Here is a 14,956-nt window from a genome sequence, read left to right on the forward strand (position 1 = left end):
TAGCCTGTGCTAGTTTGTTACTTTGGTCCTACTAAATAGTTTACATGTATTATTTCGTTGTCCCGTGTGGATGCTGACAGACTCATGGACGACTCCCGAACAGCATCATGCAAGTCCTGTATCAAGGTTTACCTGTGTTCTAATCCAGAAGGTACAGCAGGTCTGACTGTGTGTGTGTGTGCTGTATGACACTGACTGGAGAAGGAATGGAAGTATAACCTCTGTGTGTGTGTGTGTGTGTGTGTGTGTGTGTGTGTGTGTGTGTGTGTGTGTGTGTGTGTGTGTGTGTGTGTGTGTGTGTGTGTGTGTGTGCTGTATGACACTGACTGGAGAAGGAATGGAAGTATAACCTGTGTGTGTGTGTGTGTGTGTGTGTGTGTGTGTGTGTGTGTGTGTGTGTGTGTGTGTGTGTGTGTGTGTGTGTGTGTGTGTGTGTGTGTGTGTGTGTGTGTGTGTGTGCTGTATGACACTGACTGGAGAAGGAATGGAAGTATAACCTCTGTGTGTGTGTGTGTGTGTGTGTGTGTGTGTGTGTGTGTGTGTGTGTGTGTGTGTGTGTGTGTGTGTGTGTGTGTGTGCTGTATGACACTGACTGGAGAAGGAATGGAAGTATAACCTCTGTGTGTGTGTGTGTGTGTGTGTGTGTGTGTGTGTGTGTGTGTGTGTGTGTGTGTGTGTGTGTGTGTGTGTGTGTGTGTGTGTGTGTGTGTGCTGTATGACACTGACTGGAGAAGGAATGGAAGTATAACCTCTGTGTGTGTGTGTGTGTGTGTGTGTGTGTGTGTGTGTGTGTGTGTGTGTGTGTGTGCTGTATGACACTGACTGGAGAAGGAATGGAAGTATAACCTGTGTGTGTGTGTGTGTGTGTGTGTGTGTGTGTGTGTGTGTGTGTGTGTGTGTGTGTGCTGTATGACACTGACTGGAGAAGGAATGGAAGTATAACCTCTGTGTGTGTGTGTGTGTGTGTGTGTGTGTGTGTGTGTGTGTGTGTGTGTGTGTGTGCTGTATGACACTGACTGGAGAAGGAATGGAAGTATAACCTCTGTGTGTGTGTGTGTGTGTGTGTGTGTGTGTGTGTGTGTGTGTGTGTGTGTGTGTGTGTGTGTGTGTGTGTGTGTGTGTGTGTGCTGTATGACACTGACTGGAGAAGGAATGGAAGTATAACCTCTGTGTGTGTGTGTGTGTGTGTGTGTGTGTGTGTGTGTGTGTGTGTGTGTGTGTGTGTGTGTGTGTGTGTGTGTGTGTGTGTGTGTGTGCTGTATGACACTGACTGGAGAAGGAATGGAAGTATAACCTCTGTGTGTGTGTGTGTGTGTGTGTGTGTGTGTGTGTGTGTGTGTGTGTGTGTGTGTGTGTGTGTGTGTGTGTGTGTGTGTGTGTGCTGTATGACACTGACTGGAGAAGGAATGGAAGTATAACCTGTGTGTGTGTGTGTGTGTGTGTGTGTGTGTGTGTGTGTGTGTGTGTGTGCTGTATGACACTGACTGGAGAAGGAATGGACGTATAACCACTGTGTGTGTGTTGTCTAGACTCTGTTGTGGAACGCAGGGCTCTGAGAGAACGTGTGTTTCCCAGGCTGAGGGAGCACTGCAGACACACACACGGACTGGACTTCAAGGTGAGAGGTCACCTCTGTTTTGATGTTGAAATGGATATCATACTGTAGGAATGTCTCATTTAGCTGGTCCTGTATCATACTGTAGGCAGGTCCTATTTAGCTGGTCCTGTATCATACTGTAGGCAGGTCCTATTTAGCTGGTCCTGTATCATACTGTAGGCAGGTCCTATTTAGCTGGTCCTGTATCATACTGTAGGCAGGTCTTATTTAGCTGGTCCTGTATCATACTGTAGGCAGGTCATATTTAGCTGGTCCTGTATCATACCGTAGGAATGTATTATTTAGCTGATCCTGTATCATACTGTAGGCATGTCTTATTTAGCTGATCCTGTATCATACTGTAGGAATGTATTATTTAGCTGGTCCTGTATCATACTGTAGGCAGGTCTTATTTAGCTGGTCCTGTATCATACTGTAGGCAGGTCTTATTTAGCTGGTCCTGTATCATACTGTAGGAATGTATTATTTAGCTGGTCCTGTATCATACTGTAGGGAGGTCTTATTTAGCTGGTCCTGTATCATACTGTAGGAAGGTCTTATGTAGCTGGTCCTGTATCACACTGCAGGCAGGTCCTATTTAGCTGGTCCTGTATCATACTGTAGGCATGTCTTATTTAGCTGGTCCTGTATCATACTGTAGGAATGTCTTATTTAGCTAGTCCTGTATCATACTGTAGGCAGGTCTTATTTAGCTGGTCCTGTATCATACTGTAGGAATGTCTTATTTAGCTGGTCCTGTATCATACTGTAGGCAGGTCCTATTTAGCTGGTCCTGTATCATACTGTAGGAATGTCTTATTTAGCTGGTCCTGTATCATACTGTAGGCAGGTCCTATTTAGCTGGTCCTGTATCATACTGTAGGCAGGTCCTATTTAGCTGGTCCTGTATCATACTGTAGGCAGGTCTTATTTAGCTGGTCCTGTATCATACTGTAGGCAGGTCTTATTTAGCTGGTCCTGTATCATACTGTAGGATGGTCTTATTTAGCTGGTCCTGTATCATACTGTAGGCAGGTCCTATTTAGCTGGTCCTGTATCATACTGTAGGAAGGTCCTATTTAGCTGGTCCTGTATCATACTGTAGGCAGGTCCTATTTAGCTGGTCCTGTATCATACTGTAGGCAGGTCCTATTTAGCTGGTCCTGTATCACACTGTAGGTAGATCCTATTTAGCTGGTCCTGTATCATACTGTAGGAAGGTCTTATGTAGCTGGTCCTGTATCACACTGTAGGTAGATCCTATTTAGCTGGTCCTGTATCATACTGTAGGCATGTCTTATTTAGCTGGTCCTGTATCATACTGTAGGAATGTCTTATTTAGCTAGTCCTGTATCATACTGTAGGCAGGTCTTATTTAGCTGGTCCTGTATCATACTGTAGGAATGTCTTATTTAGCTGGTCCTGTATCATACTGTAGGCAGGTCTTATTTAGCTGGTCCTGTATCATACTGTAGGAATGTCTTATTTAGCTGGTCCTGTATCATACTGTAGGCAGGTCCTATTTAGCTGGTCCTGTATCATACTGTAGGCAGGTCCTATTTAGCTGGTCCTGTATCATACTGTAGGCAGGTCTTATTTAGCTGGTCCTGTATCATACTGTAGGCAGGTCTTATTTAGCTGGTCCTGTATCATACTGTAGGATGGTCTTATTTAGCTGGTCCTGTATCATACTGTAGGCAGGTCCTATTTAGCTGGTCCTGTATCATACTGTAGGAAGGTCCTATTTAGTTGGTCCTGTATCATACTGTAGGCAGGTCCTATTTAGCTGGTCCTGTATCATACTGTAGGCAGGTCCTATTTAGCTGGTCCTGTATCATACTGTAGGAAGGTCCTATTTAGCTGGTCCTGTATCATACTGTAGGCAGGTCCTATTTAGCTGGTCCTGTATCATACTGTAGGCAGGTCCTATTTAGCTGGTCCTGTATCATGGCAGTTGGTGAACTATTCAGTACCCCTCATGGTGGAGAGACACGGAGCGTAAGATCAAAGCCTCTACAGAAGCCGGTCTTTAGAAGCAGCTCAACTCGACACATTCTACTGTTGATTGGTAGTGGATAGAGGATGTTCTCGGTGCCATGAAGAGAGAGCAGGGGAGGGGTGTGTTATTGTTGAGTATGAACAGGTGCTGAGTGACTGTGTGTGTGTTGAGTGTGAGTTTACCTTCAGGCAATATTATGTGTTTGTGAAGTTATTATCTCTGTTGAGCAGCAGGAGTTATTATCTCTATTGAGCAGCAGGAGTTATTATCTCTGTTGAGCAGCAGGAGTTATTATCTCTGTTGAGCAGCAGGAGTTATTATCTCTATTGAGCAGCAGGAGTTATTATCTCTGTTGAGCAGCAGGAGTTATCATCTCTGTTGAGCAGCAGGAGTTATTATCTCTGTTGAGCAGCATTAGTTATTATCTCTGTTGAGCAGCAGGAGTTATTATCTCTGTTGAGCAGAATTAGTTATTATCTCTGTTGAGCAGCAGGAGTTATTATCTCTGTTGAGCAGCAGGAGTTATTATCTCTGTTGAGCAGAATTAGTTATTATCTCTGTTGAGCAGCAGGAGTTATTATCTCTGTTGAGCAGCAGGAGTTATTATCTCTGTTGAGCAGCAGGAGTTATTATCTCTGTTGAGCAGCAGGAGTTATTATCTCTATTGAGCAGCAGGAGTTATTATCTCTATTGAGCAGCAGGAGTTATTATCTCTGTTGAGCAGCAGGAGTTATTATCTCTGTTGAGCAGCAGGAGTTATTATCTCTATTGAGCAGCAGGAGTTATGATCTCTGTTGAGCAGCAGGAGTTATCATCTCTGTTGAGCAGCAGGAGTTATTATCTCTGTTGAGCAGCATCAGTTATTATCTCTGTTGAGCAGCAGGAGTTATTATCTCTGTTGAGCAGCAGGAGTTATTATCTCTGTTGAGCAGCAGGAGTTCTTATCTCTGTTGAGCAGCAGGAGTTATTATCTCTGTTGAGCAGCAGGAGTTATTATCTCTGTTGAGCAGCAGGAGTTATTATCTCTGTTGAGCAGCAGGAGTTATTATCTCTATTGAGCAGCATGAGTTATTATCTCTATTGAGCAGCAGGAGTTATTATCTCTATTGAGCAGCAGGAGTTATTATCTCTATTGAGCAGCAGGAGATATTATCTCTATTGAGCAGCAGGAGTTATTATCTCTGTTGAGCAGCAGGAGTTATTATCTCTGTTGAGCAGCAGGAGTTATTATCTCTATTGAGCAGCAGGAGTTATTATTTCTGTTGAGCAGCAGGAGTTATTATCTTTATTGGGCAGCAGGAGTTATTAGCTCTGTTGAGCAGCAGGATTTATTATCTCTGAGCAGCAGGCGTTATTATCTCTGTTGAGCAGCAGGAGTTATTATCTCTGTTGAGCAGCAGGAGTTATTATCTCTGTTGAGCAGCAGGTGTTATTATCTCTGTTGAGCAGCAGGAGTTATTATCTCTTTTGAGCAGCAGGAGTTATTATCTCTGTTGAGCAGCAGGAGTTATTATCTCTGTTGAGCAGCAGGAGTTATTATCTCTGTTGAGCAGCAGGAGTTATTATCTCTTTTAAGCAGCATTAGTTATTATCTCTGTTGAGCAGCAGGAGTTATTATCTCTTTTGAGCAGCAGGAGTTATTATCTCTGTTGAGCAGCAGGAGTTATGAGCTTGTTGAACAAAACCCATATTCAGATAGACTTGATGTTTTGTAAATGTATTTTTACAGCTGTGTGAACGATAATACATGTCATACTATATGTTTGATAATAAATCATCTCTCTCCAGAATATTGTAGTTAAATTGACCCACAATACTAAGCCCAGCTTTTGCTGTGAACTAGGGAAGCTAGTAAAGGTCTGATTCAATAGGATTTTCTGTCATGTGTATATAGGTGATAGACCCTTATGAGGCAAGTGATCCCAGAACCGGGCCAGACCAACAGACTAGACAACAGCTACTACAGGCATGTAGAGAAAGCTCTGACGGACCCTACCTAGTGGTAAGGCACCACATCCACGTCCCAAATCAACCCCTACACCCTACTTAGTACATTTAGTATAACCCCTTTTCCCTAATCAACCCTACACACATGTAGTAACTCCTGTACTTCTCTGTGTGTCCTGTGGGTGGCGCTGCAGGCTCTGGTGGGGGCACAGTATGGTGCTGTGTGTTTACCTGCCCAGGTGGAGGTGGCAGAGTTCCACATGCTGCTCCGGGTGTGCCAGCGAGCGGGCATCAGTACCCGCGCTCTAGAGAAGGCATACCTGAGAGACGAGAATACAATACCCCCGTCCTTCTGTCTGCAACGACAGACACACATTCACACACAGCTGCACCCCGACAAACAGGTGAGGAGAAATCACCAGGTAGACACACACACACACACACACACACACACACACACACACACACACACACACACACACACACACACACAAACACACACACAGTGCAGCACAGGTCATGAGGATCTTTTTCTCAGACAGATGAAAAGACAGGAGAAATGGGTGTTGAAGAGGAGGAGGAGATGAGGAAGGTCTTGCAGGCTGCTGTGAGTCAGTGTGTTCAGGGGGGTCTCCTAACAAACCTAGGATACTACAGGTCAGGTGAGTGAGATGTGTCAGCGAGATGATCTTGGGCTAGTGATAAATAACGACCTGCACACTATGAAAAGCATAAGAGAATGTTTCAAAGGCAGGGTTAAATAGCAAACTACTGTTTTCTAGATTGTATTTATTCTTTAACTACACTGAACAAAAATTTAAACGCAACATGCAATAATTTCAAAGATTTACAGTTCATATAAGGAAATCAGTTAATTGAAATAAATTCATTAGGCCATAATCTATGGATTTCACCTGACTGGGAATAGAGATATGATTCTGTTGGTCACAGATACCTTAATAAAAATAAGTAGGAGTGTGGATCAGAAAACCAGTTAGTATCTGGTGTGACCACCATTTACCTTATGCAGCGTGACACATCTCCTTCGCATAGAGTTGATCAGGCTGTTGATCGTTGATTGTGGCCTGTGGAATGTTGTTCCACTCCTCTTCAATGGCTGTGTGTTGCTGGATATTGGCGAGAACTGGAACACGCTGTCGTACACGTCGATCCAGAGCATCCCAAACATGCACAATGGGTGACATATCTGGTGAGTATGCAGGTCATGGAAGAACTGGGACATTTTCAGATTCCAGGAATTGTGTACAGATCCTTGTGACACGGGGTCGTACATTATCATGCTGAAACATGAGGTGATGGCAGCGGATGAATGGCACGACAATGGCCCTCAGGATCTAGTCACGGTATCTCTGTGCATTTAAATTGCCATCGATAAAATGCAATTGTGTTAGTTGTCAGTAGCTTATGCCTGCCCATACCATAACCCCACTGCCACCAGGGGGCACTTTAAAATTTTTTTTTTTTACCTTTTTTAACAAGGCAAGTCTGAACAAATTCTTATTTACAATGTTAAAAACGTTGACATCACCACACCATACCACACCGCACCACACCACACCACACCACACCACACCACACACGCTGTCTGCCATCTGCCCAGTACAGTTGAAACTGGGATTCATCTGTGATAAGCACCCTTCTCCAGCGTGCCCGTGAACATCGAAGGTGAGCATTTTCCCAGTGAAGTCGGTTACGACGCCGAACAGCAGTCGGTTGAATGACGACGAGCACTCAGATGAGCTTCCCTGAGACGGTTTCTGACTGTTTGCAGAAATTCTTCGAGTGTACAAACCCACAGTTTCATCAGCTGTCCGTGTGGCTGTTCCCGCAGGTGAAGAAGCCGGATGTGGAGGTCCTGGGCTGACGTGGTTACACGTGGTCTGCGATTGTGAGGCCGGTTAGACGTACTGCCAAAGTCTCTAAAACAACATTGGAGCCGGTTTATGGATGAACCTGATTGGCACATTGCAGAATGACATCATCTCCCACTATGGAGTAGAGAGAGAGAATCTCCACCAACACCTTGTTGAATAAAAATGACTTTTGGGCACCAACAAAATAAAGCACACAACTCATATGTAATTCAGTATTTGAAATAACATTCCGAGCCCCTGACTCATAACACACAGTAGCCAACCAGTCAGGAGAAGAGCAGTGCCAATGATCAGTAGCTCCACCAGAAGTCCAGTCTGTTTGTCCGCAGCCATGACCTCTGTCTGTGGTCAGTGTGTGTTATAGTAATGTGTCTTTATAGCCCCTTTAGGTACAGATGACCATGTGACTTCCTCTTCAGTCCTCGACCAATGACAAGTGACTGAATGAAAACAACATAGTGTACCACTTGTCCAGCTAGTCCAGACAGTTGAAGACCGTGGTTCAGTTCTATACGTACAGAAAACGAACCACATGAACTCACACTCAGCCCCCAAAAGCAACCTAAAACACTGTTGCTATCTCTCTGTCCCCATAGTAACAGATACCCCGGTATCCTTCTATAATCTAGATTTGCACATCCGTCTGAAGAAAGGTGTGAAGGTGTGAAATGACTCAATGTTCCCTTCATCGAGGTGCTATGTTCAAGAGAGAACAGGCGACCTCACCCTCCCCCCCCCAATCTCTCTCTTTAGGCGTAAAGCAAAGGAGCTGGTGGGAGTTGAGCATCATCCACTGAAAGAAAGACTACTTATATTCACCTCTCTGACATCTTAAATAGCTCCGTCACTCTAGTAGGATTTCAGCTTATCTATAGTAATTGTACATTCTTCAGACATCTCTCCAGCCATTTAAGTTGTCCAACAGATCAGTATGTAATATACTCTTTAATAAGGTGTACATTTTGAAAACTCTCTATCTCTCCAGCTCTCGACACAGACCTGCGATTCGCTCTGGAGAATTGTCCTAGACGTGACATCAAACGCTGCCTGGTCTATGTCAACAAGATCTCCAATGGGCGGGGCCAGAGTGAGGGGGCAGACCAACCCCCTAAAGAGTCGCTCCTACACCCCTATCCTCCACTCAAGGTAGATGCTTCACTTAATAACTGATCTAGAATCTGATTACCCTCCCCCCAACCTATACCTGGGGATGACAAATTACTGACCTTGTATCAGTGGTATTAGGTAAGGAGTAACGCCATCCCCCATCTACCACAGGCTCTGTCCGATGACAGCCTCCTGTCCCAGCTCTGTGACCACTTCCTGCCCAGCCTGGTGACTTCCTGTCAGCTCCTGGTGTACACCACAACTTCGGAATGCGACCCTCGTCATGGTTACACCCCCGCCAGGAGGAGGAGTTATGCGGAGGGTCTCTGCCAGCAGCTTTACTCTGACCTCCTGGCTCTGATTGACAGCTCTGTCGCCATGGGAATGGGCAAGTCAGTATCGTCACCTCATTCTGATGATGCGTTGACCAGAGAGCAGGCTGAGCAGGAGGAGCTGTGTTCTCTCTATTCCCGTCTCTATGACAACAATCGGCCAGAGGAAGAGGAAGTCAGGTCTTACCTGGAGCAGAGGGACACACAACACCCACTAGTGGTCGTAGGAGGGCCGTGCACAGGGAAAACTGTGCTGCTGGCACATTGTGCACAGCAGGTAGATGGAGCAGTAGCTCAGGATATACAGAATCTTATAGAAGTGATTTGAAGAAGAAACTACCTGTTGCCTCTATAAGACATTACTAGCTACATTACTGACTGAATATTCAGACAACATTCATTATAATATCTAATAATATCTTTCTTTAGAAGAGATCTGCAGGGTCCATCCCAAATGACTGGGACTGTACTGATAACAACCTGTTTCTCTCTCTCTTCTGCAGGTGAGGTCATGGCTGAGCGACATGGATCCCGTGGTGATTATCCTGTTCACCAGCCTGTCAGTCAATCTCTCACCTAGACATCTTCTCTCCAGCCTGTGCCACCAGATAGCCCACAGATACAACCGTAACCCTGAGCCCAGTAGCAGAGACCCTAACCCTACCCTCCCCCAGCTCAGACATAACCTTTCCTCCCTTCTCTCCATCTGTCCCTCCCCTAAACAGCCCCTGGTCCTCATCCTTGACGGCCTAGACCAAGCTTTGACCGTCTCCGGATCCCAAACCATCAAGTGTCTCCCTTCCCCCCTCCCTCCCAACATCAAACTCATGCTCTCCATCTCCCCCACCCGAACCAATACCCTCCACACCCTTGAACTCCATTTCCCACAATCCTCCTCTGCAGTTTTTGGTGTCTCAGGGTGCTGTGTGAGTGTGGAGCTGGGGCCGGTGGAGGGGAGGGGGTGTGTGAGGATGTGTGCGTCCCTCCTGGAGGGGTCAGGAAGGAGAGTGACGTCAGGACAGCAGGGGGTCATGAACATGGCACTGATCTCCTGCCCTCTGACCCTCTACGCTCGCCTCCTGCACAGACACGCCTCGCTGTGGACCTCAGGTACACATCAAAAACACAGTATAAACACATCTATCTCTATATATCTGGAACTAATTTCTCTCATTCTCCCATTCTCTCTCGCTCTCTCTCTCTCTCTCTCTCTCTCTCTCTCTCTCTCTGTCCTCTCTCGCTCTCTCTCTCTGTCCTCTCTCACTCTCTCTCTCTCAGCATCAGAGGTGACTGATGAGACCCTCCCTGTGGGTGTCCACTCCAGCATCACAGTGTTTATGGTTCACCTAGAGGAGAAACATGGGCTGGTTCTGGTGTCCCGAACCCTGAGCTACCTGACCCTCTCCAGGACCGGACTCACAGAGGCTGAGCTCTCTGACCTCCTGTCCAGTGATGACGAGGTGCTGGCTGGGTACGTCTCGGCCAGTGAGCCCCCTCCCTCCAAGCTTAGGGTACCTGAGGTGGAAGTGGAGAGGCTGTTGTTGGATCTGAAGGGGTTTCTGGTGAAGAGGAGTGTTGCAGGGTCTCATGTTCTATTCTGGGTCAGTAGACATTTTGGGTTGGTGGTGTGTGAGAGGTACCTGAGCTCCTGGGAGATGAGGGAGGAGATGCACACAGCGATGGCCGACTATTTTAATGGTCGCTGGGCCTACGGTAGAGCCAAACCCCTGGTCATCAGCCAGAACACAGGACCCAACCAGCCTGGGCCTGTCCCTGACATTGCCCGAATGAAAAAATACATTGACAGGCAACCTCTTGGTCAACCCTATGTGTTTAACTCTAAACCCTCCTCATCCTCTTCCTCCCCCTCTTCTGAGCATGTGCGAGTCAACCTGCGCAAGCTTCTGGAACTGCCCTATCACCTGAAGGAGAGTGGCAGGTTGGAGGAGCTAGGGCGAGGTCTGATGATGTCACTGGAGTTCCATCAGGCCATGCTGAGGGCGGGGCTCCTAGGGGATCTGGTAACCCTGCTGGAGGATTGGGAAAGGGATGGGGCATCCCAGCTCATCTTCCCCAGGGAGAGAGCTCTTCTGGCGGGCATTCTGAGGGACTCAGCCTGTCTCCTCTGGAACTCCCCTATGGAGCTGTCCATGGTGATGAAGGTCAGGCTGCTTCCTTTCCTGGGGCTCTGTCCTGAGCTGAAGGGCTATGCTGAGGAGGTGACACAGGGGATCAAGAAGAGGGGAAGTGGGTTAGGAGTGGTGCTCAGTCCTGCCCCCTCTACTGTACCCTCCACACAGTGTTTTCTTCCAGAGGCCAGACAGTGTCCTGTTACAGATGCAGCTGGGACAGTGTCTGGGACTGTGGTTGTAATACACAGTGATGGGTCTGCTTTGGTGTGGAGGGGTAGAGAGGCAGAGGAACTGAAACTGAGCTGTGAACCTGCGCTGAGGTTTGTAAGTGTCCGGGCTAGTGGGACTTTCATCCTCCTCTCAACTCAGTGCAACACACAGCTCCTGTGGGATGTGACTGGGACAACGTGTTTTCACGATGTACGGAGTCTAGAAAGACAGGAGTCCAACTCAGACCAACACTCCAGTACCATAGTTGAAGGGTTCCTCGTGTGTGATGACAGGATGTGTGTGTGGTGGAAAGGTCTGAGCTACGTGAGTGTTTCTGAAGTTTCCACCAGCCGCCTCCTCACCCGTTTGCAGTGCCAGGACACTGTGAGGAGTGTGTCTTTTCCCTCTAGTGGTCAGTTTGTGTACTGTGGCGAGGAGAAAGGCACAGTGTCTATATTTGACACATCTAGAGGCACTCTCACTGCTATCTGTTCCAGTCCAGCAGAGTCATCAGTTGTCTCTGTGATACTCAGTGAGGATGAGAGGGAGATGGCGTGTGTAGACAGCAGAGGGCATGTATTGTTATGGTGCGTAGCGACCAAAACAGATCCCAAACTCATAAAAGAGTGTTGTAGTGGCAGCAGCCATTTTGAGTTCATCAATACAGACCTATCAGAAGAGAGTTGTATTCTGCTGGTGTGTAAAACCCAGGAGATTGTTCTCTGGGACACGTGTGACTGGGAGCAGTGGGACCATTTCAGAGCTCCACATGGGAAGGCCTTCTCTCAGGCGTTGTTAGCCCAGGACGGACACCTCATCCTGGCTTCGCTAGAGGCCTGTCCCTCTGTGCTGGTGTGGAGGATGACCACTGGTCAGTGTGTCCTGTCCTTAAATACTGGCAGTCCTTCCCAACCCCTCTCACTGCTCAAGATGGAGTCTGTCCTCTCCGTGGTCACACAAAATGGCCACCTCACTACGTGGGACTCAGATGTAATATGTGCTGCGGCTATGGTCCCTAGAACTGGGGCTGGGGTGAGGGAGGTGGTGCTGGAGCCAATGGGAGAGCGGTTCTATGTGATTGACGGCTCAGAGATGTTGTGGAGGTGGAGATTACAGACAGGAAGTCCGGAGACTCACTTCCTGCATGACAGCCCCGTGGAGAAGCTGTGTCTCTCTCCAGACGGCAGCCATCTTGTGAGCCTCTCAGGGGAGGACGTTTACGTGTGGCGGAGCGACACGGGACAGAACCTCCACCGTATCCATGGCAGCAGAGCTACAGAGGTTCTGATCACGTCAAACGGTCACATCGGGGTGTGTGTGTCGCAGCACGGCCTGTCCAGGGTGTGGAAGCTGGCCAGTGGGGCCGTGGTCTGTAACATTCACCTGTACCTGGCTGATGCCCAGGTCTCACCTGAGAGCACCTTCCTGTTAGGCCGTCGTCATGGCGACCTGCTCGCCGTCAGCCTGTGGTCCGGCACCGTCAGTAAGCGCTTCTCGTGCTCAGAACGCTATGAACGTTCTACGGTCGTGGCCTTCCGGACCCTGCCGGAACACCCAGACTTTGTGATCGTGATGGCTGCCTCTGGGTCTGTTTACACATGGAAGGTGACAGAGGAGACGGTGTGCCGACAGGTTCTGCTCCCCCAGATGTTCCTGTGCCAGCCACAGGTCTTCCACATGTCCTCTGATGGGAGCTTCGCTCTGCTGTCCACTGATGATGACCTCATCACCCTGCTGGACCTGCCCCGTGCCAGGCTGTGTAGGGTCAAGGCCCAGGGTCCAGTCCTCAAAGTTTGCTTGGACAATTCTGGACGCTACGCTGTCTACATCTGCCACCCCCCTGCCCAGGATAATGGCTGTGCCTGTGACCTGCACACTAAGCCATTGCTGGCAGTGGTATCGCTGGCTGACGGGGGGAGACTGGGGGGGTTGTGTCTGTGTAAGACCCCCACAGCTCTGGCTGTGAGTGAGGAGCTGTGTGTGTATGTGGGCTTCCAGGATGGGTCTGTGGGCGTGTACTCCATCTCTGACATCACAGGGAGGGGAGGGGCTGTCAGGGAAAGGATACAAGGGATTGGTCGGGAGAGGCCATGCCAGTGTGACAGTGAGCCAGTGCGATGGTTGCCCCTAGCAACACCCAGCATCACATGGCCCAAGTCTTCTTCAGAGATGACCTAACAGATGTAGGCCTGAGTCTTCTTCAGAGATGACCTAACAGATGTAGGCCTGAGTCTTCTTCAGAGATGACATAACAGATGTAGGCCTGAGTCTTCTGCAGAGATGACATAACAGATGTAGGCGCAAGTCTTCTTCAGAGATGACATAACAGATGTAGGCCTGAGTCTTCTTCAGAGATGACATAACAGATGTAGGCCTGAGTCTTCTTCAGAGATGACCTAACAGATGTAGGCCTGAGTCTTCTTCAGAGATGACATAACAGATGTAGGCCTGAGTCTTCTGCAGAGATGACATAACAGATGTAGGCCCAAGTCTTCTTCAGAGATGACATAACAGATGTAGGCCTGAGTCTTCTTCAGAGATGACATAACAGATGTATGCCTGAGTCTTCTTCAGAGATGACATAACAGATGTAGGCCTGAGTCTTCTTCAGAGATGACATAACAGATGTAGGCCTGAGTCTTCTTCAGAGATGACCTAACAGATGTAGGCCTGAGTCTTCTTCAGAGATGACATAACAGATGTAGGCCTGAGTCTTCTTCAGAGATGACATAACAGATGTAGGCCTGAGTCTTCTTCAGAGATGACATAACAGATGTAGGCCTGAGTCTTCTTCAGAGATGACCTAACAGATGTAGGCCTGAGTCTTCTTCAGAGATGACATAACAGATGTAGGCCTGAGTCTTCTTCAGAGATGACATAACAGATGTAGGCCTGAGTCTTCTTCAGAGATGACCTAACAGATGTAGGCCTGAGTCTTCTTCAGAGATGACATAACAGATGTAGGCCTGAGTCTTCTTCAGAGATGACATAACAGATGTAGGCCTGAGTCTTCTTCAGAGATGACCTAACAGATGTAGGCCTGAGTCTTCTTCAGAGATGACATAACAGATGTAGGCCTGAGTCTTCTTCAGAGATGACATAACAGATGTAGGCCTGAGTCTTCTTCAGAGATGACCTAACAGATGTAGGCCTGAGTCTTCTTCAGAGATGACATAACAGATGTAGGCCTGAGTCTTCTTCAGAGATGACATAACAAATGTAGGCCTGAGTCTTCTTCAGAGATGACATAACAGATGTAGGCCTGAGTCTTCTTCAGAGATGACATAACAGATATAGGCCTGAGTCTTCTTCAGAGATGACCTAACAGATGTAGGCCTGAGTCTTCTTCAGAGATGACATAACAGATGTAGGCCTGAGTCTTCTTCAGAGATGACATAACAGATGTAGGCTTGAGTCTTCTTCAGAGATGACATAACAGATGTAGGCTTGAGTCTTCTTCAGAGATGACATAACAGATGTAGGCCTGAGTCTTCTTCAGAGATGACATAACAGATGTAGGCCTGAGTCTTCTTCAGAGATGACATAACAGATGTAGGCCTGAGTCTTCTTCAGAGATGACCTAACAGATGTAGGCCTGAGTCTTCTTCAGAGATGACATAACAGATGTAGGCCTGAGTCTTCTTCAGAGATGACATAACAGATGTAGGCCTGAGTCTTCTTCAGAGATGACATAACAGATGTAGGCCTGAGTCTTCTTCAGAGATGACATAACAGAT

The 14,956-nt window shown here is 47.6% G+C and overlaps 1 protein-coding gene across 1 annotated transcript; it reads left to right on the forward strand.

The window, feature by feature from the left end:
- Window positions 1-5: 5 nt before the first annotated feature.
- Window positions 6-13,861, forward strand: LOC139549502 (NACHT and WD repeat domain-containing protein 2-like). Its single transcript, XM_071360068.1, has 9 exons — window positions 6-151; window positions 1,530-1,618; window positions 5,491-5,598; window positions 5,738-5,947; window positions 6,082-6,205; window positions 8,424-8,584; window positions 8,717-9,154; window positions 9,381-9,987; window positions 10,156-13,861. Exons 1-9 carry the CDS (start codon window positions 85-87, stop codon window positions 13,395-13,397), a joined length of 5,046 nt encoding a protein of 1,681 aa, XP_071216169.1. The 5' UTR covers window positions 6-84; the 3' UTR covers window positions 13,398-13,861.
- The last annotated feature ends 1,095 nt before the right edge of the window (window positions 13,862-14,956 follow it).

This window comes from Salvelinus alpinus, chromosome 22 (assembly GCF_045679555.1).
Source record: "Salvelinus alpinus chromosome 22, SLU_Salpinus.1, whole genome shotgun sequence".
NCBI classification, from domain to species: Eukaryota; Metazoa; Chordata; class Actinopteri; order Salmoniformes; family Salmonidae; genus Salvelinus; species Salvelinus alpinus.

Bases quoted from the DNA above. Each gene is read 5' to 3' on its own strand.
- LOC139549502 (XM_071360068.1), top strand. From the start codon at position 85: ATGGACGACTCCCGAACAGCATCATGCAAGTCCTGTATCAAGGTTTAC. The intron at 152-1,529 runs GTACAGCAGGTC...TGTGTTGTCTAG, and splicing joins CCTGTGTTCTAATCCAGAAG to ACTCTGTTGTGGAACGCAGG. The intron at 8,585-8,716 runs GTAGATGCTTCA...CATCTACCACAG, and splicing joins ACCCCTATCCTCCACTCAAG to GCTCTGTCCGATGACAGCCT.